Source organism: Uloborus diversus, unplaced genomic scaffold, assembly GCF_026930045.1.
Source record: "Uloborus diversus isolate 005 unplaced genomic scaffold, Udiv.v.3.1 scaffold_1101, whole genome shotgun sequence".
NCBI lineage: Eukaryota > Metazoa > Arthropoda > Arachnida > Araneae > Uloboridae > Uloborus > Uloborus diversus.
In genome coordinates, this window is record NW_026557768.1 from 1 (window position 1) to 26,182 (window position 26,182).

At 32.0% G+C, this 26,182-nt stretch overlaps 1 protein-coding gene across 1 annotated transcript in view; it reads left to right on the top strand.

The window, feature by feature from the left end:
* Nucleotides 1–214: 214 nt before the first annotated feature.
* The window catches only part of LOC129232228 (VWFA and cache domain-containing protein 1-like), a gene marked incomplete at its 5' end in the record, with an annotated part of 30,406 nt that continues 4,438 nt past the window's right edge, over nt 215–26,182 (top strand). Inside the window, 13 exons of the mRNA XM_054866443.1 lie at nt 215–338; nt 10,401–10,588; nt 13,393–13,535; nt 13,700–13,797; nt 19,354–19,548; nt 20,377–20,499; nt 20,586–20,685; nt 21,636–21,734; nt 21,841–21,906; nt 21,992–22,078; nt 23,956–24,071; nt 24,154–24,270; nt 25,093–25,238. Of these exons, the coding sequence (XP_054722418.1) occupies nt 215–338; nt 10,401–10,588; nt 13,393–13,535; nt 13,700–13,797; nt 19,354–19,548; nt 20,377–20,499; nt 20,586–20,685; nt 21,636–21,734; nt 21,841–21,906; nt 21,992–22,078; nt 23,956–24,071; nt 24,154–24,270; nt 25,093–25,238 (1,602 nt within the window). The remainder of the gene's footprint in view (nt 339–10,400; nt 10,589–13,392; nt 13,536–13,699; nt 13,798–19,353; nt 19,549–20,376; nt 20,500–20,585; nt 20,686–21,635; nt 21,735–21,840; nt 21,907–21,991; nt 22,079–23,955; nt 24,072–24,153; nt 24,271–25,092; nt 25,239–26,182) is intronic.

A 26,182-nucleotide genomic window follows, 5' to 3' on the forward strand; every position in this document is an offset into this window, starting at 1 on the left:
AAATTATAGAACATTCGTCTTCTTCCAGCACAATAAGGATGGCCAACTAGCAACCTTTCTCAGTGTTGGTCTGGAGCCTCACCCTAAAACAGATACAGAATTGTCCGCTACCACGTGTTGGGGGCGTGGCCAAGTGCCAACTGCTGAAAAACGGACAATGTATGTATTTTAAAAACATTTAGCTTAAATTAATGTTTTTTCTCTGTTTTATTAGGCATTGCATTAACTCATCCATCATTTAGTCATCCTACATATGCAAGTTGGCATCCTGTTCATACCTATGCTTGGCATTTGGAGGACAAACCTGGTTTCCAGAGTGTTTTCAAGGATATGCTGAAGTAATTTGCTTTATATCATTTTCATCTCAATTTGTAGAAATTGTTCCAATAACTAATTAAAAGCTTCTCAGGAAAATTATGTTGCATTAGTCAAAAGATTTTATATCCAACTCAAACAATAAGCGTTGACATTTGGTTCAGTCATAATTTATTTTCTTCTTATTATTAATTAAATAGATTTAAAGGTTAAGTTAAAAAATGCCTGAGAAAAGCATGTTGAAAGAGTGTAGAAGAAATGTGAGTAGTCAAAACTTTACTTGTTGCTTTGTATGGATGTTTAGTAGTGTCTGAAAAGGAAAGAAGTCTTAGTATGTTGCCATTTCGAAAATATAGCTTTTTGAAATATTGCAGCATTTATTATTAAACCTATTACTGAAAACGTGTTTTGTAGAATATGGAAGAATTATTTTAATGGTTCAGGTTTTAACTTATATTAGATACAAAATTAAATAAAAAAATAATGCTTAAATATTTTATGTGAAATAATCAGGACAAGAATCAGCGTTCAAAGGCTATGGTAAAACCTGGAATTGTCTAGGACAGCGTTTCCCAAAGTGTGTTCCGCGGAATCCTTGGGTTCTACCGAAGTAGAGGAAGGGTTCCAACTCGAACTAGTCGTTGCATAAATTTATTTTCCACTAGTTTCAAGAAAAATGAAATAATCAAATCAAGGGTCTAAAATGATGATCCAGATTGAAGTAGTAGTCGTCACAGTGATTTGCATCGCCAGGGGTCTGTTCAGGATTTTTCACAGGGTCCGTTTTTTTTTGTGAAAAATCAAATTTTGCACCAAAAAAATTTTTTTTTTGTAAAAACAATATTTGAGTTTTGCAATAGCGCAAACTGCATCATTGACACTTAAAGTTGAGTGTTTTCAATCCTTTCTGTTGAGAATATCATTCTTGAGTGTTTTTCAAGTATTGGGGTACAGGAGGGCGGCATCGCTCTCTGGGAGGTGGGCACCCCTCAAGTATCAATATTTATTTACCATTCTACATAATGTTAAATTATTTTATAAATGTTATATTTATAGTATTTAAAATAATTATAAGAAAGAAATTCAGGCAGGGGTTCAGCATTTAACTTTTTAAACCAAGACAGTGTTAAAGAGCACAGAATTTCGTTTTAAAACTCAAAAACTCTGGTTTTTACAAAAATAAAAAAAATATTTTATTTGTTTACCTCTTAAGAAAGCGTACTAAACATCGAAAATTCGAAAAAATCAGATTCCCATAGCGGATGCAAAGAGATTGCAAGCCTCAAAATATAAAAAAGGCTTGTAAAATAAATATTTAAGAAAAAATTATTTTAGAATTGCATTTTAGTGTCCTATGATAAACATATCATTAATGTCTGGACACAGTTGAATCAAAAAAAAAATTAATTTAAAAAAAAATTGAACCATCAGTTCAACATTTAAGTTTTCGACTCATAAAAGAATATGGAATTCCGCTTTAAAAACTTAAAATAGGCGTTGTTACAAAAATAAAGAGACTTTTCATTTATTTGCATCCTAATAAAGCAAAGTTAGCTTGAAAAAAGAATAAAATATGATTATCATATCGAATGCAAAAAGATTGCACTTTTTAAATGTAGACACCTAAAGAAAAAAACAATAAATAAAAGAGTTTTTTTTAAATTAATTATCCTTTTTCGCATCGAAAAATCAAACCCATAGAACTTTCTCCCAAAATAACAATTAAACATCGCTCCTCGCCAGATGCTAAGTGGCGATAAGTTTAAAGTTGGTAACTTTATCTGAAGCGATCACATTTCCCCCCAGTCCGCATCCCTACTATCCTTTGCAATACTAAGTTCATTTTGCTGTGTATTATTGTTTATTAAATCATAAGAGGAGAGAAAAGTGCTTACGACTGACTGAAGGTTGACACTGACTGAAGGTTGATGCTTTTACAGAGAAGTTTACAGCAACACCGCTCTGCATAAAACAAACAAGCAAAATTATAAACCAAACTGACTTTCAGCTGTTAATTTCTTTCAAAGAAACCAACAACAAGCATTATATTTATTTGGCCTTAGTAGTTATTTATCGCTTGCAGGAGCATCACAAGAGTGCCAATTTTCTTTTCTTTTGCAAAATTAGCAGATTTTGTATAAGTTGATACCTCTAATGAAACTTTAATAAAGGTTCCAAACATTATTTTTGGAAATATGCTCTGTTATTTTGATTTGAGATTTGCTCCTCCAATAAACAATTTGTGAAAGATCCGTTTTTGTTTATCAGAATTTTGTGAAGGGTCTATTTTCGTTGGTCAGGATTTTGTGAAAGGTCTGTTTTGGTTGATTGGATTTTCGTGAAGGGGTCCGTTAACGGACCCAAATTTCCTCTGGCCAGACCCCTGATCGCCATGCCAGCATAATTAAGTAAATGCTACCTGATTTCAGAAATGTTCTTGATGAAGCTTCAGAGTTTGTTTTGTCAAATCTCATTTTCTCCTCAGTCAAAACTATTTAGCAAGATTTGTGAAGACATGGGTAGGCAGTACAAATCATTACTTTTCCATATGAAATACGCTGGCTATTGAAAACAAAAGTTTTTAAAAGGTTGTATGAACTTCCAGATGAAATGAGGCTTTTTCAACTGGAGCAAAAAGCATCAATATTTTTAGCTGTTTTCAATGTTTTACAAGAGGAACGACAGCTTATAAATATTTTGTCGACTTTTTGTGAACTGAACGAAGTGACGATTTTCCCTACAAGCAGGGTTGGCCGGATTGGACCCAATGGGTTTTTTGAAAAAAAAAAACATTATTTAGCCCACTTTTGGGTTTTTTAAAATTTTCTGAGAAGTAAGTTTAAAAAAATGTATTCAAATACTTTCACAATATAAACTTATTTTTTATTTGTTCTTCACCATAGATAGTGGACATAAAAAATGAATTTTGAACTTTAATAGTATTTCTTAACTCTTAACGGAATTTTAAAAAAAAACTTCAAAGATTTTAAATAAATATGTTTAACTTTTTTCTTTAACTGGTCAATAAATAACTCAAATTATCTTGACTAAGTCCTGTCACGTCTGATTTTCTCAATATTTGTAGATTGTACAGAGGAAACTACTCTAGCTAGAAGGCTTTCATTTGAATTGAAGGGCTACTGGGAAGAATGATCAAAGTCCATTTTTCTAAAAAAAAACTCTGGTTAACCTATGGGAACACGTAGATTATTACAGTATTCAAGAGAAATATTATTCAGGCAAGAATCATCATACTGAGTGAGTTTTAACAGGGAAGAATGAGGCTAACTTGGAAATGATTCGAGATTTCAAGCTCACAAACATAATGAGGGAAATTTGAGCATTGTGGACTATGATCATTCTTCCCCATGGCCCTTCAATTATTTTCTGCAAACCAACACGTCACAAGTCTTGAGTAAACTAGTTATATTTTTTAGAAATTAACAGGTTTTTTACAAACAGTCGGACAGAAAACAGAATAGGATGTACAGTATTTTCATTATCTTACGCAAAAGTTGAATATTTCTTACCTTGTATATAGAAATAGAAAAACAAGCAACATAAAATTCTAAGAAATGTCTTGATTAAGCTGGAATTCAGTAAAAAGGGATTTAAACTACTTGAAGTTCTACAGTAGTTTTGTATAACAAAATGAAATACAATAAAGTAAAATTCCAAAAAGAAGAAAAATGTAATAATTAAAAACGAACAAATGAACAATAGATTTTATCACTCGAGAAGTAACTTTGCCACTGTTGATAATCATGGAAACTAAAAGTCTGAAACTTCACCATTCTTGGTTGTCGTCTTTTCGTCTTATATACTGTTCTTCAGAAAACACTAAATTTTCCAGTTTTTTTTACCCCAAACAAATTTTGTGCTTTGTCCATATACTTACGCTACAAGTACCGACATTTTCCCTAAAAAAAGACAAAAAATAAAAACACGTTTCTTTAAAAAACCCAGCTTTAGTTGGGTTTTATTTTAAAAAAAAACCCCGGGTCCATGGGCTTTTTTTAAAAAACCCGGGTTTTGCCAACCCTGCCTCCAAGGGAAACTAACCACATTTGTAGTGAGAGACAAAATAACAGCATTAAAAAGAAAGCTGAATTTTTGTGTTCCCTGTCTAAAAAGAACAACTGAAAATGCCAGAAACAATTTCTATGAAGAAAATGCTGCGCAACTACTATTTTGTGATATATTAAAAGCCATTTCTGTTCATTTGAGGAACCTATGACACTGTCCATGCCCAAGTATGAATCATGATTGCACCTCAATGTTCATCTGCTGGAAACCAATTTTCAGATTCAGTTTCACTCAGAAATTTTAGTTTGATGTTGAAAATGAATATTATTATTGGGTAAAAAAGCTGTATCTCAAAATTTCTTCTGCTCGTAACAACTTATCAATGCAAAACAAGTTATGCATACACAGAAAAAAAAAGTTATTGAATTCTGCTCCTGCTGTAAGTACTCAACATTCCGACGTAAAGCAAAAACTTTACAGCTATTATCAGTTTTACAATGAATTATTTTCCTTTGTTTTATCAATGTAATTTGCTGCAGGGAGAGTAATAAAACTATTGTAACGATTTAATGGGAAAATGATGATTCCATAAATAGGTCTTATTTGAAATTGAAGGTTTTATTTTTATTCATACTGCCTCATAATCTTTAAATAGTTGCTTTCGGTACATAGTTAAATAGTATACTGGGGAAACGGTCCGAGCTCAGTAAAACACTGCGTGCATGGCTAATGGGTCACAGGTTCGATACTGACAACGGTTGAAAGTCCACCATATGCGCTAGTTTGACTTGTGCACGTTAAATCAGTTGTGGTCGAAGTCTTCCAAAGTTCCAACCCAAATCAATACCTATGGAGATAGTGGACTGGTGTCCCACTGGTCAGGTTTTTAAAAAAAGCTGCCTTTAGGGCCCCTTAAAAACTGGCAAACCTACCCATATAACAGGCGCCAAAACCAAAACGAATCCACAAATTTTTAAGTAAAAGTCCCCTTGTATACCAGTTTTTGTTTGAATTCTTGTATTATTCTCCAAGATAGAAGTAGTAACGCTTCAGGAGAAAATCGTTCTGTCGTGTCAACCCTTTGAAATGATTGGTGTTAAAAATTTATTTGCATCTTTCACGTTAATTTTACCAATTTTTATGCAAATCCTTGTATTATTGTTTGACGGATAGCAGTCACGATAAAAGTGGCAAACGTTCGATTGTGTCAACCTCTGAAGAGATTAGTGTCAAAACTAATCATAACCAGCTCCCATGGAGATACTCATGCAAACTAAGTTTCTTTCTATTCCATATTTTACTCTTTGAGCTAGATAGCCCTCAAGAAATACATGCGAAACACAAACAGACGGATAGATAGTTTCCAAAAGTGGTTAAGGTTGGCAAAGAGCACCTCAGGGTTCGTACGCCCTTGAAAAACCTTGAAAAGTGCTTGAAAAAAAAAGTTCATTTTCAAGTGCTTGAAAACCTTGAAAAAGTTTCTTAGTGCTTAAATTCTCTCAAAAATATACGAATTGTGCTTAGAAGTTTTAAAAAAGTATTTCACCAATGCAATTTTCTGAACATGTGTTCAGTATGCAACATCGCGAAAAATTGCTTCCGTGTTTGGGATTTCAATCCTTTTGCATCTTGTAAACATTTTGATGTTTTTTACAACCGAAAGATATTTTGACATATGGTACCTTAGATTAGTTTATTTTTGTTTGATTTCATTAATCAACAAAGAAATTAATTTGGAAACCATGACAACATTGAACTTACTCGGGTTTCGCGGAAAATTGCTCTTGTGTTTGAAATTTCAATCTTTTTGCATCCTGCAAATATTTAAATATTTTGGCTAATCAAATGTTAATTTCGCATATGCTACCTTAGATTTGTATATTTTTTGTTTAATTTTAATAAAAAACAAATAAATTTATTTCATGGGAAACATGCCACGTCGAACGAACTCAGACTTTGCGAAAAATTGCTTCTCGTGTTTGAAATTTCAATCTTTTTGCATCTTGCAAATATTTAAATATATTCACTAATCGGATGTTATTTTCATATTTGCTACCATAGATTAGCATATTTTATGTTTAATTTCGGTAAAATATAAGTTTATTTTATGGGAAACATGACAACATTAAACTTAATTCGCGAAAATTTGCTTCCCTTGTTTGAGATCTCAATCCTTTTGCATTTTGTAAATATTTTTATATTTTTGGCAATTAGTAGTTATTTTGACACTGCTACATCAGATTAGCTTGTTTTATTTTTTATTTTAATAACTAAAGAGTTAAAGAATTTATTACCTTGGTCTTGTTTAATTATTTGCTTATTTATTTTTGCAATTTTGAATCATTATCTTTACCTAAATTTTGGTCATAACAGATTTTTTAAGAAAAAATTTAAATTTCAGCAGTTGAGCACCTAACAAATTAACTTAAAGTTTGTATCTTAAATATAAAGTTGAGTTATATAATTTTATTTATAAGTACATCATTTTTTTTATGTCTGCTAAAATAAATAAGGTGCATAACAGGGGTGGTTGTGTTATGATTATTCACTTGAAATCCAGTAGTGTTCGTTTTTATGCTTTTACCTCCCTATATCTCCAATTTTCCCCTTTTCCTCAAATGTTCAAAATTACTACTTTATTAAGATTGTGAGTACTTGGAGCTTACTGAAAGAGGCTTTAATCAGCAAAGGGGTAGATAGCTTAAGGAGGGTCATTCATCTTCATTTGGATATAATAAATTGACCAGTACCAGCCTAGCTAGGCCCAGTGCCTGTTGCTGGTTATCAACAGGCACTGGGCATGGTATTTCTATGCAGAATATTTTGACTTAATAAACTGTTTTATGAATTGTATGCATAGCAAAAGTTATTGTTGTACATATGTATATTCAAGTAATAGGGGTCTTAGTTTTAAAAATTATTCCCCCCCCCCCTCGCCCCATTTTGCTCTTTGAAACTTTCAGGTAATGAACCTGAATATTATTGCCTTTCCAAATTAAAATTCTAATTTCAACAATAACCCATTTTTTTCCCAAAATAAAGCTACTTTTGTCATAATATATGTCAACTTCTTGTGAATCTTTTCAATTTCGAAATATGGCTCTATAAATCTGAACTTGCATATTTATTCTCTATTGCAAGTTAATCAATGAAAGCTGATAGGCTCAAGTTTGCATTCAAAGTATTTATCACTGCTTAAGCTGCTTTTGTATATTTTGAGGAGTAGAGACTGGACTGTGGACTTCATAAACTTTTCTTACTTCCTAATTTTTAAATTTACTCGAGGACAGTTGAAATGCCTTATTGGCTGAACAGCTAATAAATACATACGAATAATTGATTTGCATACTTATAAATGATTTTCAAACCTAATATTTTTATAACTTAATAGTGCAAACTGAAATAACTTTCTGGGTAGTGTTTTTGTCCTAAACGCCCTTATATTGTAATAAACCACTGTATAGATATTGGAAATAAATGTTGAAACCTGGGGGGGGGGACTTCAAAAACTCCTCTCTGGCAATGCCATTGAACTTGGGTATTTTAGTCTTCCCATAAAAGTTAAAAGCAGTTATGAAAGGTTTTTTTTAATTTGCTGATTATAGAAAATATACAAACCTCTGACTGCTGCAAGCTTTGAAAAACCTCAAAATTAAACCTCTTGGTATCTGCTTCTCTTTATGACCAAACTTTTCAAACATTTTCAGAAAAACTTTCAACGCAGTAGATCTTTCATCAAAGCGTCTCTCGTTGTGGAAAAAGCATTTTTGTTTTCCTATACTTTTTGTATTATTGCCTTATTTCCATGTGTTTGTAGTAAATGAAATCTGCATACAATATTTTTAGTACAAATTTATGATATTGCCTTGAAAACAAAATTTTTTACCTTGAAAAGTGCTTGAATTTTTTTCTGCCTAAAGGGTATGAACCCTGCACCTTATAACATGTTAATCTGTCAAAATACGAAAATTCTCGCGTAATCAAATGTTTCATCTATGCAGAAGAAAGTGATCGAAAGATGATCATTTTTCATCTTTATTATTTGACTCGTAGATTGTTAACATTTTGTCTTTCAGTCACAAACAAAAATGGGATTCCTTTGAATAAATTTAAATTATTCAGGGTTCCGTGGCCTAAAAAGTTTGGGAACCTCTAGTCTAAGAAAATGTCAGGGAAATTTCCAATTCCCCCTCCCCCCTCTTTTTTTTTTCCAATTTTTTCTTGGGGAATTTTGTACCATGAGTTCTAATCTTCGTTTTTATCGATGTTTCCTGAAAAAAATTGTAAAAGTTTTGAGGCATAATGATGCTGGCAATTAAAAAAAGGCAACCCAAAAAAAACTTCCAACTTCCACAGATGCCATTTTTGCCTCTCAATAGTTCCCAACAAAAGTACGTTTTTTACCTTCCAAATGCAAATGAAATATAGTCCTTACAAAACCACTAGACCATACAATGTCCAGTATAAAATATCGACTTTGAAACTATTACGTGAGACTGTTTTTGACCCCCCATCCCTAAATTAAGCTTATGTAGAGATTGTTTAACCCCCCCTCCCTTCCCCTCGAAACCCTTACATAATTAATGAATGGCCCCTTGTGCATTGCTGCTTTGAACAATTTTGATTATTTTGAAAATAAAGTTACTTAAACTTATTTTTGAATGAAGCAAGTAGCCTGGAATTTTCTAAAAAATAACCTGAAAAAGTCGGGGATTTTTTTTTAACCACAAGTGTATGAACCCTGAGAAAAGCCTTTGTGTATATGAGACCGTATTTTTAGTATTGGGCATCGTTTCTTTCATCTTTTTATGTGAAACACTTTTTTTTTTCCTGCTGCAAGTTAAGAAATTAATTTGTAAAAACTTGCCTCTTAATTACATAACTGTTTTGCCTGGAACACTGTCCAGGTGTCACAAAAGGGGATTTTCGGAATTTAACCGAATGCTGCGCAAACTACAATTTTTCTACACCCTTCATTGATTTGTCTCTGGTTATCTATTGTTTTAGAATACGAGCTATTAGTTTTTCAGTAAGGTATTGACCAGAAAACTACTGTAAACTAGTTTCAAGATTAGATAAATGTGATTGTGTTAAGTAATAACTATAATTAAAAATGAACATAAATTAATGAATGCAATACTTGAAACATCAGACTCATGTAATTGATTCAAATTCTAAATTATTTGTTGAAAACAGGCCTTTTTTGTGCAAAATATAAACTAGTAAACAAAACAGTTAAGTGGTTAATGTTCCATTTTGACAGACATGTTACTCATATATTTCATCATCTATAGGGAACCAAGTGGGGAAAGAGCCTTGCAATTAAAACCATCCAAAGGTAGTAAGCAAAATGTAAAGACTCTGAAAACTGCTGTTTATCACTGGATGAAGGTAATCTTTTATTTTTGCTTACAAAATTTTAAGTAATTTTTTAAGTTTTCAAATCAAATTAAAGATTTTATGATCATCAATTACTGTTTTTATTGCTATTATTACTGTCTGACCACGGATTGTATGGAAAGACAAACATTCGTTTTACAGCCAGAAATAGAAGAATCTATTATTTTTTAGCGATGCCAACTTTTGCAGAAGCATAGTCTCATTCAAATGAGCGGAATACCGGCATCAAATTTTTATTTTTCCCCCTCATTCAGATAGATTCGTCTTATCTGGACGTTTGAAAATTCCATGCAATCCGTGGTTGAACAGGAGTGTTAATATAATTGAAATATTTTCCATCTTCAGTAATTAAATAGAGATTTTAATAATCAAAACTTTGAATAAAAATATCCTAACCAGGCCATATTTTCAGAAAATGTGTGAGTGTGTGTGTGTGTTTTTTTTCCCCCTCTCTTAATTTAGTATATCTATATGTTTTACCAATGTGCTCTGTGAATTCCTTTTGAGACATTGAGTTTTTACTTTCTTGGTTCAATGCATATTTCTTTCATAAACTTTCAACTATTTTTTTAAGCAGGAGTTACAAATATATTATGGAATGAATAGCATTTACTTTGCTGCTATATGTTTAAAAAGATTTTGTTTGATTAATTTATTAGGATATATGTTTGTTTTCAGATTGAAGGAGCACCTTATATTGTATGTGTTGTTTCAATTGAACCTGCGAAAAGAAAAAAGATTTTGAAAAATTACATTTATTCTGATAACACAAATTTTGTGTACCATCGAATAGATTTGGTCCCCCCAACAACTTCATGCAGACATATGAAACAATTATCATCATTAGGTAAATATTATATTTTTAACCCAAGATTAAATTTCTTATATTTGCTAACATTTATTGAATTGTCAATGCAATGTTACTTCTGTGCTCTTGAAATAGAAGTCTAGTTATTTAATGTAAAGAAAGTACTATTTCTGCTAGTTGGGGAAAAAACTGAAAGGTCCAAATTGAACTGAAGATAAAAAAAGAATCGAGAAATTGTTAGTAAAAGTAAATAAATAAATAAAAATCCATATTCATTTTTCTTCTGCATCAGGGGTGGAAAATAAGCTCCAATTACGTTAGTTTTTACAGTCAGATGTAAACTGATAGAAAAAGGCTAAATTCATGATTTTTGCGCCAAAAATGGGATTTTATTATCCAAAAACATACACTACAAGGAAATAAATAGTTGCCTTCATTTTTTATCATTGAAATCTATTGATTGCCAAAACCTAAAGCACAAAAAAAAATCAAATGCCAACATTTTATTATTGTAAATGGGGAATATGAAACATATTTCTTACCTGAAAAACTCAATTTGCAGGTACCACGCTTTAACGTTTAATATCAGAATATATACCAGGGGTCTGGCCAGAGCAAATTTGGGTCCGTTAACGGACCCTTCACAAAAATCCGATCAACCAAAACGGACCTTTCACAAAAATCCGATCAACCAAAACGGACCCTTCACAAAATTCTGGTAAACAAAAACGGAGCAAATCTCAAATTAAAATAATACAGCATATTTAAAGTTAAATTAGAAGAATCAACTTATACAAAATCAGCTAATTTTGCAAAAAAAAAAAAATCGGCACTCTTGTGATGCTTTTGCAAGTCATAAATAATTACTACCACGAAATAAATATAATGCCTGTTGGTTTCTTTGAAAGAAATTAACAGCTGAAAGTCAGTTTGGTTTATAATTTTGCTTGTTTTATGCAGCAATGTTGTTGTAAACTTCTTTGGAAAAGCGTCAACATTCTAGTAGGCGCAGTAAGCACTTTTCTCCCCACTCATGATTTAATCATCAATAATATACAGCGAAATGAATTTAGAACTGCAAAGGATAGTATGGGTGGGGCGGATGTGATTGCTTCAGATAGGGTTACAATATTCAAACTTATCGCCACTTAGTGTCTGGTGGTGCGATGTTAAACTGTTATTTTGGGAGAAAGCTATATGGGTTTGGTTTTTCGATACTAAAAGGGATAATTAACTTTAAATAAACTTTTATTTACCGTTATTTTTTTCTATAGATGCCTACATTTTGAAAAATGCAATCTTTTTACATCCGATATGAGAATCATATTTTATTCTTTTTTTCAAGCTAACTTCGCTTTATTAGGATGCAAATAAATGAAAAGTCTCTTTATTTTTGTAACAAAACTTATTTCAAGTTTTTAAAGGGGAATTTCATTTTCTTTTATGAGTCAATAATTAAAATGCTGAATCGATGGTTTATTTTATTTATTTATTTTTGCTTCAACTGTGTCCAGATATTAATATGTTTATCATAGGACTCTAAAATGCAATTCAAAAGTAATTATATCAAAAATATTTATTTTACAAGCCGTTTTTATACTTTTGATTCCTTCACTCTGAGGATTGCAATCTCTTTGCATCCGCTGTGGAAATCTGATTTTTCGAATTTTCGATGTTTAGTACGCTTAGTTAAGAGGTAAACAAATAAAAAAATTTTATTTTTGTGAAAATCACGGAAAGGCTTGAACGAAACTCTGTGCTCTTAAACAGTGTCTTGGGTTAAAAAGTTAAATGCTGAACCCCTGCCTAATTTTTTTTCTTACAGTTATTTTAAATACTATACAAAAAACATTTCTAGTATAATTTAACATGATGTAGAATAGTAGATAAATATTGATACTTGAGGGGTGCCCATCTCCCATGGAGCGATGCCTCCCCCCTCTCCCCAAATACTAGAAAAACACTCAAGAATGATATTATCAACAGAAAAGAGAGAAAACACTCAACTAAGTGTCAATAATGCAGTTTCCGCCATCTCAAGAGTATAAACTTCCGTTTTTACAAGAAAAAAATTTTTTTTTTAATTATTTGATTTTTCACAAAATTATTTTATTTTTCACAAAAAACGGACCCTGTGAAAAATCCTGGACAGACCCCTGTATACATTACAAGCATTTTTTGCAGTTGTCTCTGTCGTGTGATGCTCTAAATAAAAATGTTATATATATTTAATAAAAACTGCAAAACAACTAAATAAAGATATTATGCTCTTACGAAAGTTTTTTTTTTTTCGTACTTTTTTAAATGCAGCTACCAAATTTGGTTTTGAAAGTTTTCTGTATTTTAAATGTTTTGTTTTTGCTTCAAATTGTGTAGTGAGCTTATACAACAGTAAAGATTATATTTCAAACCCGTGGGTTTACTTGATACAAAACTGATCTTTCTGATACAAGATTGGCATTTTTACTGATACAAATGAGATACAAAATTGAATTTTTCGTTTTCTCTCCCTGCTACATTAAAATAGCAAGAGTTTCTGTCCCTTATTTCTTTTTCCTTCCTTCATAATTGTCAGTTAGCAAATGAAACAATCCCCAAGTCTGAATTTGTAATCTTAAAATGTTCAAGATGTAAGTGGTAAAATCATCTAATGCTGTGATTGCTACCATGAAAGCCTATTTTTTGAAGCATTAAGATGATAATATACAGCTGTATTAAAAATTTTAACTTTTTATCATCAAAATCATGTTGTACTTTAATGTTGCTTACGTTGTTTTGCTAATTCTGTTGAGTGTTGCATTAATACGAGAAAGTTTGATCTTCATTCTTTTGTTGAATTTCAGATACAACCGCTCTTTTTCTTTCGGCTTCATGCTTCTGGTCACCTTATAAGCATTTAATGGAAGAAGAAACTCTTCAGACTGTTTTGAATTACATGGCTTACTTAAAAGATCCTACCAGACTGATTGCTAACCCAGGATTAAAGGTAAATTGCCTGAAAATATTAATTTTTATCATATTCACATTAATTTGTATTGCTGTTCAAGTTGAAAGTCAGCTTCATGAGCTAATATTAATGCTTTTAATATATGTTCGTAATAAGTCTTTTAAGATAAATTGCATACTAATAGTCATACTAATATTTTCCAGCCATTTGTTCGCAGTGAAGTTCAAGCTTTATCTCAGATTGCTTCTACTTGGATGGCAGCAGCAGAACATAAGGAATTTTCAAATTACATTGTCCGAAGGTAATTTGTCTTTCAATTGGCCTAATTATGTTCTCATTATTTAACTATTTCCTTAGTAATGCTTGTTATGTATTTAATTATAAGAAATCAATTGTAAAGTATTTTTTATATGTTGATATGATTAATGCTGACATAAACATCTAAAATTCTCTGGGCTAAATCACTTTGTTTAGAAAACTGACCCTCACAAAAGGCTCACCTCTTGCATTTATCAACATTTTATTAAACTAATTTTCCTTTAATGGATTCTGAGCCAACTTATTCACCGCTAAAAGCCTTCTATTTTCAAACAAGCACATATTTTGACTGAAGAAATTTCATTTTCAGTGTACATTATTTCCCTGAATTTATCCAATTATACAAAATTTTTCTTGATGCTCATGTTTAACATAGCCCTAAACCCCTCCCTCACCCCGGTTTTAAGTGTTTTTTATGCATTTTTCACTCCTGTCCAGTGTTGTACCTAGCAAGAGTTGTCACCCAGGATGATAATTTGTGATGTCATAAAAGTTCCTCCAGATCAGAGGCTCTTCCTAGAAAATGTTCCAAAATTGAAAGCTTGAAAATGTAATTTTCACTCTCTTTGATCTTTTCTAAGGGATTGTGACCCCCCCCCCCCCCCCCTTGAATCCAGGCGTTGGTGCAACACTTGAATTTGCCACCTTTTCAGCAGTTGCCTTTATCCATAAGGTGAAATTTTACGCATATATAGTTGTTACTACCAGGGCTCGAGATATACGGTAGCCCGGTCGCCACTGGCGACCAAAGATTTTAAACTGGCGACTATGTTTTCAGCTTTTCAGTTTCTTTTTTTTTCCCATGTTTTTTTTTTTTTTTTTTTCCAGTCTGGTTTGTGAATAGCAACCCCCGCGACAGCGACATCGCATCCGCAGAAATTAAGGTCGCATTTTCCTACGCTCCAGCAGCTCAAAAGCTAAACAGGAGAGCTCTTTCTTCCTTCTCCCAGAGCGAACAGGCAACTCACGTGACTAGCGCAGGGAGTAGGAGGGGGAGAGGGGAAGCGCTCCGCGCAAAGGTGTTTCGGCTTCATAGTATCATTGCCATGGCAGCCACCCTCGATAGAGCTTTCGTTCGAAAGCCAAAGCGCCATCTAGGGAGTTATGCATAAGATCGTTGCTGGATGGAAGGGATTCAAGGAAAATTAATTGCAAACTGTTAATGCCACCACGTGTTGTTATCGAATCGAGCGTGCGTGCGCTTCTTTGCGTGTAGTTCCCTCACCACGTTGTTTGAAGATTATTTTATCTCAGCCGACGGATTTTAGCTGGACATCGATGGAGCAAAACAGTATCTTATCATTTTTCCAACGACAAACAGCGCCTGAAACATCTCAAACTGCTAGTGGAATACACCAAACTGAAAGCCTGGAAGAAAGTGAAAAAACAAAACCAAGAAATCCAGTGTTAACAAGTCAAAATGCAAGTTGTAAGACGAGTGGAAAAAGAAAATTTCAAGATAGGTGGTGCACTGAATTTCCCTGGCTGATGTATGAAAACAATGTGGCTTCGTGTAAGGTATGTGCAAAATATCCAGGAATTTCTGATAAAAACTCGCAAATAGTTAAAGGTTTTCAAGGACCTTTTAAGATAGAAACTTTTAAGATACACGATAAATCAAAAACACGCGCTAACTTTTTCGATCGCAATGCAGCTGTAAATAAGCCCGAGTGCACGCCGCTAGCAGTGTGTCGTAAAAGAATGGATGATGCTATGTTTAGCCATTTAAATAAATTATTCAATACAGCATATTACATTGCAAAACATAACAAACCATTTACATATTTCCAAAATTTGATATTGCTTATGAATAAATTTGATGTAAATGTTCGTTTAGAGCAGTATCAAAATGATAAAAAGTGCAAGGAATTTATTTCCTATATTGCAGAAGACATTAGGCTACAATTAATTGAGGAAATCAAGCAATGCAAACATGTAACACTGCTTGTTGACTCATCAACAGATAAGTCCACTGTTGAAAAACTGATGATATATATCAGATACATAAAAGAGAACTAAGTGAAAGAGGATTTCCTTTCTCTTGTACCATTACAGTCATCTTGTGCTGAAGGCTATTATATGGCTATAGATGCAGAAATGAAAAATTTAGGAATTCATTGGCTTAAAGAGCAGTGGATAGTTGGACTCGGAACAGATGGTGCAGCAAATATGATTGGAAAAGACAATGGGCTTGCTGCAAAAGTGAAGAATAACCTTCATGATATCATCTCTCAACACTGCATTGCCCACAAGTTGAATTTAAGTGTTCTAAGTTCCATAAAAAATGTGAAATACCTGGAAGAAGTGGATACAGTACTTAAAAGCTTGTGCAAATTTTATGGAAATTCGCCCAAACGAATGAGACAATTGAGTGCTGTTGCAGAAATATTACAGTCCAAGCTGTTGAAATTCCAATATTTACATAAAGTTCGATGGGTTGCCAGTAAAATTGGAGCACTAACTGCAGTAGCAAACAACTTTAGTTCAGTTGTAACGCATTTAGAGAGTGTAACACATGAGAAAGGAAATGATGCATCTGTAGAAAAAGGACTAGTAAAAAAAATGAAAAGCTTCAGATTTGCTTTAATGCTACATTTCCTACTTGATTTTTTGATGGTATTTAAAGGACTATCACTTCTTTTTCAGAAAGAACAATTATTGTTTAGTCAAATTAGTTTGTATGTTAAACATGCTCTAAATGAACTTCAGGAATTAGAATCTACACCAGGCTCATTTGAAAATCGCTTTAAAAACACGGTTACATTGAATGAGAATTACTTAGACATTCAACTAAGTAATGTTGACACCACAATATTTGAGTCTGATAGGAAGAAAATTATCAATGGTCGAATAGTTTATCTGCAGGAACGATTTGTAGATGATGATACTGAACTGAAAAAAGCTACCTCAGTGTTTGACACCTTTACTTGGCCGAAAGAAATTTTAGAAAATTTCGGGAAAACAGAAATCACAGTTCTTGCCAAGCACTTCTTAAAACATCTTTTCTCCCACAATGGAATTCCACATGAAATAAATCTGAAATCATTATTAAAAGAATGGTATGAATTTAAAGTGTTGGGACAAGGATTAAAAATAGAAGAGTTGCTACAAAATATACTTGTGAATTCCAAACGATTTCCTCATCTTAGCCACTTGTTTGAAATCATTGCTGTGCTACCAACTTCAACATCATCTTGTGAACGTGGATTTAGTCACATGAACTTAATTAAAACAGACATGCGATCTTCAATGGAAGCATCTACACTAAAGGACCTTCTGATGGTTCACATGAATGGTCCTTCAATTCAAGACTTTAACCCGCAAAGAGCTATGGACAAATGGTTTTTCAAATCCATAAAATCAAGACATACAGAAGGACATGTGATGAAAAAGCAGAAAACAAACCAATGACTGGAGGAAAAATTCAAAAAAAACTTAAAACCTGTTTGCATCCTTTTTTTTTTTGCTTCATACATTTATTTTCCTGCCAAGTTATGTCATTTCAAGTTGTAAGTATATGATTCTCATGTATTTTTTAAAGTAACATAAATGTAGCTGAAAAACTGACGACTTTGAAAGCGGGGGGGGGGGGTTGCTGGCTACCAGAATTTTCTGCTACTAGTTTTTTTCAAAAACCTCAAGCCCTGGTTACTACACTTTTACGTGTCAGTTTTGCACCAAAAAAAATTTTTTTTTTGTAAAAACAATATTTGAGTTTTGCAATAGCGCAAACTGCATCATTGACACTTAAAGTTGAGTGTTTTCAATCCTTTCTGTTGAGAATATCATTCTTGAATGTTTTTCGAGTATTGGGGTACAGGAGGGCGGCATCACTCTCTGGGAGGTGGGCACCCCTCAAGTATCAATATTTATTTACCATTCTACATAATGTTAAATTATTTTATACATGTTATATTTATAGTATTTAAAATAATTATAAGAAAGAAATTCAGGCAGGGGTTCAGCATTTAACTTTTTAAACCAAGACATTGTTAAAGAGCACAGAATTTCGTTTAAAACTCAAAAACTCTGTGGTTTTTACAAAAATAAAAAAAATATTTTATTTGTTTACCTCTTAAGAAATCGTACTAAACATCGAAAATTCGAAAAATCAGATTCCCATAGCGGATGCAAAGAGATTGCAAGCCTCAAAATATAAAAAAGGTTTGTAAAATAAATATTTTTGAAAAAATTATTTTAGAATTGCATTTTAGTGTCCTATGATAAACATATCATTAATGTCTGGACACAGTTGAATCAAAAAAAAAAAAAATAAATAAATTAAAAAAAAATTGAACCATCAGTTCAGCATTTAAGTTTTTGACTCATAAAAGAAAATGGAATTCCGCTTTCTGGCATGCCAGATAATGCGGGGTAATACAATGTTTCAGTTGTAACCCAGACAATTGATTCTCAGGTTTGGTTTAACAAGACAGGCATAAAGTACCTCTTCTTGCATAGTTGTCAACTTCTGCCAAATTTTTTTGCAGAAGAAAGTCCCTTGAATACAAAAATCTATCAAAATCTATCGCCAACCTCAACATTTTAAATTATATAAAATTAATTACATTAACTACACCATTTTTACTTTAACAATGTCTTTGGTATACATTAAGGCTAAATAATAATAATAAAAAAAGCATGCAAGTCCTCACTAAACAACAATAAAATATAGGAAGGTTAGAAAACCAGCATGCCAGGAAATTCGAATTTTCCAGCATGCCGCATATTTCGAGGTTTATTTTACAACAAAACAAAAGTAAATTTCCTCATTCAGTTCCAGTCAGAAAGCAAACCACTGTAATTAAAAAAATAATAATAAATACCTTAGAAAATACCTTTTTTTGAAAGTAACCATCTTTCAAAAAAAAAAATACATTGCGTTAATATTTGCTTGTTATTTATGGTAGGTCATTATTAATAGATTTAATTAAATGCCAGTAAAATAATCAATTCAGAAGCAATCATCATTAACTGCACTTTGATCATAATTTTTTTAAATAATATATTTTTTTTAGGTTTCTTTTAGGGAGGTAAGTTTAGTCTTTATTTATTGAATAGCTATGGTAAATTCTTTAACGCTGGTTTCGGGGCAGTAACTTACTGCTTAAATGTTTGCTTACTTAGTACTTAGTTATAATTTAATTTTTAAAAAATTATTCGTTATTAAATAATATTTCTCTCTCTCTTTCTCTTGTTAAAATAACAAATGACATTGTTAGTAAATATTTTTAAAAAATTAAACTGTTTATTAATACTAATAAGATATATATAGAACTTATATTCATTTTTAGCTGAACATATATTTTCTATAGTATTAATTTTTTTCCCAAACCTCGTTTTTTCCGCCATGCCGGAAGGGACCAGGCAAGTGTTATTTAAAATCTTGTGACCCTCAAATTCCACAACATGCTGGATAATGCGGGGTAATATGGTACTATGCTAATAAATATACTTAAACTATGCTTAAAGCAGCAAAGTTTTTTATTCTGACCTTTTTCTGTACCAACTCAATTTCTTTCTCTTTTTTCACTTGCAGGTTTATTGCTACTAAAAATGGTGTTTTTCTTATGTATCCTGCAACCTTGATTGACAAAGCATATGATGCCACTCGACGTGATTGGTTCACACGTGCTTTGGAACATCCTGGCAGAATTGTTTTGACAGCACCTTACCTTGATGTCGGCGGAGCTGGATATGTTATCACATTAAGTCATACGATATATGAAGGAAAGTAAGTACTCCATTTCATGTAATATTTTATTATCATTGAATATATTATCCATAGATGCATCAATAAATCAACAGTACATATTAAATTAATTATTATAGGACAGTTATACTGACATCTAAGTACAATTGGTGATAAAACGGCAACTAGCAATGAAAATGGCTTTGTAACTGAATTAAAAGTATCTTCTGGCCATTTGTGTGCTGCAAAATAAAATTTTGAATTTTTCTGAAACACCCTCATTTTTTTCAAACAAATGCCTCTTAAAACCTATAAACTCAAGAGGAGAACCTCTCCTTTTCAGGTGACATAGCACTCAATACTACTGATTGACAGTTAAAAAAAATCAAAATTTCTGAAATTGCATTTTTTTTTTTTTTTTTTCATTATTTAGCAAGAAAAAATGAACAAATTTTTCCAAATGGTGATAGTTTTAAAGAATAAATGATTGTCTTTCAAATAATTTTTAAAAAAAATGCAACAAAATGCCCACTGTTCCCCAGATAAAGCAGTTTCAAAATTTTGTCAAAAATCAAAGGTGAGAAATTGTGTGCAGGCTTCTATCTTTGGTGAACTGTATCTTAGGCCAAGAATTGTTTTCGGGGAAAAAACAAAAATATGCTTGTCACTTGTGCTTTTAAGGATTTTAACCTATTTTAAACTTAAAAGCTTCCAAGGCTATGGAGGTACCCCCCCCCCCCTGCCTGGATTGACATGGCCTTCACCAGTAATATTAATTTGACACAGTTGCTGGGATAAGTTGCAATTATTTAGCACAAATTGTAAACCTTTTTAAAAAATATTGTTTTTAATTTATATTTTTGATTTTAGGCCAGCTGCATTGCATAGCTCTGCTGATAATATTGTAGCTGTAATGGGCATGGATTTTACTTTTGGCTTCTTTTATAAATATTTGGAAGAAAAAATACCCATTTGCAAGCAAGGCCATATTATGTAAGTAAAATGTTTCCAATATTTCTCACAACTGATTATTTTTCCAACTATGGCTTGGTTGGTTGATTAATTAAAACTATTTTCAGTTGTTTTCTGTTGGATGACAAAGGATATTTAGTTTCACATCCAGATTTAATTGAACCTAGTGGTAAAGGACCTGTGGAACAGCAGCATATTACTCATAAGGTAATGTTGGCTAAAATTAGAGTTGTTAATTCAGTTTTTGATTATTGTTTAGCTTTTTAGTGAGTTTCTCCTGAAATTATGGCATTGCCTTTTCTTCTCTGCACTCATGTTGAGTGCTATCATCAGTGATTGTGTTGGACACACACAAGAAAATCATGATCACAATTACACTTAAAATCCTTAGCAGTGAGTTTATTTTTGCAAATGCTGGGCATGTTGCCGATGCTTATGTTTAAAGGGAATTGGAAAATCTTTACTTACGCAAATTTAAACTTTAACCAAAACATTTTATCATTAAACTAAAATCTACTCTAGTGTCTGTATAAGAACGAACTCTTAGTCTGGAAGAATCTACTTGAGTTGAAGAATAAACTTATCAGTTGTTTCAAGATACTTGTTTTATTTTTAACAATCAGTCGCTGTTTATTAAAAATATGTCTTAATTATTAAAGACTGTCTATGTCTATACTTTAAAATTACACTTCGCTAATTTTTTTCAGTTGTATACAACAATGTAAACTTCAGAATGCTGCCCTTAAAGTTTCCCTTGACACATTCAGACGATCATTTCTTGAACTAAAACCAAACAGCTGGAAATACTAAGTGTTGCCAGTTTTTGTGTACAAGTACAACTTTAACATTGTTGCCAGGTTTCAAAGCTCTACTTAATGATTTTGGTACATTTTTGGCTGAGGGATCATGTATCCCCAGAGAACGAGTACCCCTAGTCTCCCCTACCCTTGTTTGTAAATGGGCTCTAGTTTTCTGATAAAACAAAAATCTAGTGAATACCCCAAATATAATCACATTTTGAATCATAACGTTTATGTATCCCATCTTCAGTATCAAAAAAACTTTGCAACTTTATGTTTAAAAATGTATTTTATCATAAATTGAACATATTATGTTTTAAAAAAAGCTTATTAACATCTGTTTTAAACTTTTAATAGGAGCCCTTAGTTGCAAACGACTTACTTAATCATAGAGCATTTGTGTCGAAAAATGTGTGCAATAGCTACAGTGATAGAACAATTCAGAGATTTTATCAAGTAAGTTAAACTTGTTCACACTTAAAATAAATGCTCTTTTTCTGTTCTTACTAGTTGTGCATTAGCTTTATTTTATATTGATTGTATAACTATTGTTTCATTTTAGTTGAACATAAGTTTAGATGCAGTCCTTACTAATCTTGTTCATGGTGAACAATGTACCAAATATCAAGTAAGCACTTAAGGTTTCTTTTCTTTTTGTATTTGATACTTTTCCCTCTGTTACACATGTTATATTGCCATATTTTAATTTTTAGGTCATGGCTGTACCTGGTACTAACACTTTCCTTGGCATTGTAAATAGAACCTGTGATGGAATAACTGCTTTTTGTCCATGCAGTATGGTAAGAGTTATACTATTACTTCTTTATGCAGCGACTAGCAGTACCTGCACGGCAATGCCCCTGCAAAGAAGTAAAAGGAAGTCCATTGAACAGATGTGAAATGATCATTTTTCTTCAACTAAAATGCGTGCAAACCTTTTCAAAAGACCTATTAAAGTCTCTTTGGAATTTAAAATCATTCGCTAAACATCACCGTCATCTATTAGGAATTCATAGAACTAAACTTAACTCACCATCTATTATGAATTCATAGAACTAAACAATTTATTAAACATTTAATTTGCAATTACAAATATTATGGTCAATCTGATTTAAAAAATAGCCTATAGCCTTCCTCAATAAATGGACTGTTCAACAAAAAAAGAATTTTTCAAGTTGAACCAGTACTTCCTGAGATCAGCGCATTTAAACAAACAAACTCTTCAGCTTTTTTTTTATTAGTTAATTAATAAGAAAAATAAGACAATGATATGCATATATCTATTTTTTTACAAATCATTTTTAGCATCGCTTAGGATTTTCTCTGAAAAGTTCCCTCGAGTCTTACATCATGCCTGACTCGAACTTACTCCCACTGGATCGTGAAGCCGACATTTTCAGATCGAACCACACTGGCTATGCATATTTTGCGTTCCAAGCATTTTATACCATAATATAAATTTTTCCATTTTCATAACATTTTTTATTGTTGCTCCACTCCTATTAGTCATAGCGTGATGTTATATAGCCTATAGCCTTCCTCATTGAATGGACTACTCAACACAAAAAAAATTTTCAATTTGAATCGGTAGTTCCTGAGATTAGCGTGTTCAAACAAACAAACTCCACAGCTTCATATTAGTATAGATAACAAGCTTTTTCATGTATATAAGCGATATTTTTGATAAAAGTAAACAATATTTAAATACATATACACATAGTAAAATTTTAATTGGGAATAATAAATTAAAAATTGTACTATGAATTTAATACAGTATGGAACCCCAGATCCAAAATGCTCAGGGCCGCGACTTTTCCGGATTTCAGAATCTTCCGAATTTTGGATTTTAACCCAATAAATAGTGGAAACTCTCCTGTCCTGCAGTAATTGTCATGTTTTTCCTGGTTTTGCTAATGTTCGGGCTAAATTTCTTTTATATTTTTTGAACAATCTGAATAAGAGTATACTTCACTATCCTAAAACAAAAGTCAGAGACAATTTGCAGACGCATATGGCCAGTGGATGTTGCTTTTTATTATTATGCAATTTGCCAATCGTTACAATAACTAAATCATATTTTTGCCATAAAAGTACAGCAAAAAAATAAGAAAATACATTTTGTTGCACCATAGATTAGTTTTGATTTGAGGCAGTGACCCAGGGTTTTGAAAATAGTTCTGGCTGTTCAAACATGGAATTCAAAAGAGGGCTTAGGAAGCAGAGTCATAAGTGGAATACTTGATGGAGCTTTTAATTGTGGAGAGTTATTGTCTGAGTTGGTGAGATGGCTGGAACAGCCTTAACATAGTCAATCTAAACATAGAATTCAAAAGGTGGCTTAAGAAACGGAGTCATAAGATGAATACTTGATGGAGCTTTTAATTGTGGAGAGATTGTCTGAGTTGGTGCCCTTGGTTTGATGACATAGCTGGAACAGCCTTAGCATACTCAATCTGTGTATGCTGTAATGAATCTTCCGCCAGTGGTCGATTCCACCTTTACTTACGTCAATCCTACCCTGAATTTTAGCCCCTTTAAAACATTAAATATTTTGTGGATTTGCAAAATTCAAGTCTTGCATTTTTCAATTGATGCTTAATTGTGTGCAACTGATTTTTCATTAAAAAAAAATGTTGTGCTTTAAATATTTCACAAACATTTATCTTTTTGTTTCTAGACTGACAGATTGTGTTTGAATTGTCACCGTATGGAACCTACAGAATGTGAATGTCCTTGTGAATGCCCACTAAAAATGGATTTGTGTACTGGGCAACTTATAAATGAAAGTAATTGGTAAGCAGTAAATATATTCAAAGTCAAATGTTTCAATTTGATTGAAATTATAAGTGTGAGTCTAAAATTGTATTTTTAATAGGTATCCTACTTGTCCGCATTTATCTGAATTGCCAAATTTGCCGGTCGTAGATTTAAATGTTCTTGATGCATTGCCACCTTGCTATGAATATCACTGTTCTTCCCGCACAACACTTAAGTGAGTAATTCGTTTTGTTATAGAAATTAATTAAGAATTTTCAGTAATATTTTGCTTCTAATGGATGTTATGTAGCAAACAGGAAATTTCCGAGTTAAAAAAAAATAGATTTCTTAATCTCAATATTGTTATTTGTAATATTTTCTCTTGCTGTATGTTGACCTGCCATTTTCTTAGACAACGAATTTTGTTTTTATTGAGTCAATGTATGTTCTCAATTAAGATGTAGAAGTTCATCATTTTGTAGAAAAGTATTGTGTAGAATTAAATATCTCTAGATTTTTTTTTTCTTTTTTAAATATCTTTAGTAAGTACTATAGGTGGCTCGTTTGGGGGACAACTGCGCTCTCACTTTTAAAAGTATAGGAGCTTTGCCTCTCCACTTTTCAAAGTTCAAAATTAAAGATCGATCAAAAAATGATAAAATTGATCAGTTCAATTGTTTTAAGAATGAAGAACTGATTTGGTTTTACATTTTTCTCAAGTTATTATTTCATAACAATTAAAATGGAGCTTTAAATTGGAAGAAAGGAAGTCTCCTGTTGCCATCCTTCCCACCTTTTTGTGGCTGTGTACTTAATTTTTTAGAAGTCATTTTTGATGATAACATTGAACTTTAATTCTCTTAAAAAAGAGTTGGCTGTAGGGGCACTGCACCTCTAACCTACTTGGTATCTCAACAGAGTAAGCTGTTCACAAAATAAATTGTTAGTTTCATAAAATCAAGTCTATAAATGATAAAATTCTGACTTGAATGTTAAATGTTATGCTTCAAACTGCCATGAAAAAATTAACTAGAAACATATGTATTGTTCTTTTCAGTGATTGTTTTGGTACGTTGGGTTGCGAGTGGTGCCAATTATCATCTGATGGTATTACACCTCTTCAAAAGAAATTCTGTACGGATCAGCGAAAGTGTTTCGGTGGGATTTTAGGAGCAAGAACCCCATACGCAGATGAAATTATAGGTGAGTATTAAAAACTAGATACTATGAAAACAAGAATTTTAAATATAAAGGCCCAGTTGTTGAATCCGTATCAAAGGGTTTTAAGGAGCATATGATAAACTTTTATCAGCAAGAACCCCATACGCAGATGAAATTATAGGTGAGTATTAAAAACTAGATACTATGAAAACAAGAATTTTAAATATAAAGGCCCAGTTGTTGAATCCGTATCAAAGGGTTTTAAGGAGCATATGATAAACTTTTATCAGCCAGAAGATAACTGTTTTGAAATGTGACTGACAAAAGTCTTCTATTGAAGGACTTACGCTTTGTAAATAGTTTATAATCATTGCTAAAATTTTTAGTTTATAACAGATGTAAAAAAAATATTGATGGAATATGAAGAGTAATTTCTGTGCAAGCACTTATTTTGCAAGGCTTTAATTTTTGCAATTCTCTCTTAATTGTGAAAATTTAAGATGCATGATTTTTTTTTTTTTTAATCAACTTTTGGGTTTGTTTAAATACGAAGTCGGCAAAATTTTCAGCTCACAAAATCACGACATCGTCATTTTTGCGAAAATTAAGACTCATGAAAATTAGTGCTTTTATGGTAGTCACTGTGAACTATACTGAAAATTTGGAATTACAAAAAAGAAAAAAATTAATTCCAACCATTTGACTGGGAAATTTTTTAGGAATTATGCTCATAATTAGTGGAATTCCAAGGTATAACATTGGTTCTTTTTTTCTTTTTTTTTTTCTGAATTATTTGCTTTTTAAGCAAGTATGTACGGTAAGTTGAATCAATTGATTATTTATCAGATAAATTTTTTTAGGCATAGAAGGATCAAATTTTTGGATAGTGATATGTCATCTGATATACTACAGAATGCAGATTATTGATACTGTGAAATTGTTTAACTTTGTGAATTGCTAAATACACCATCATTACTAAATTTTTA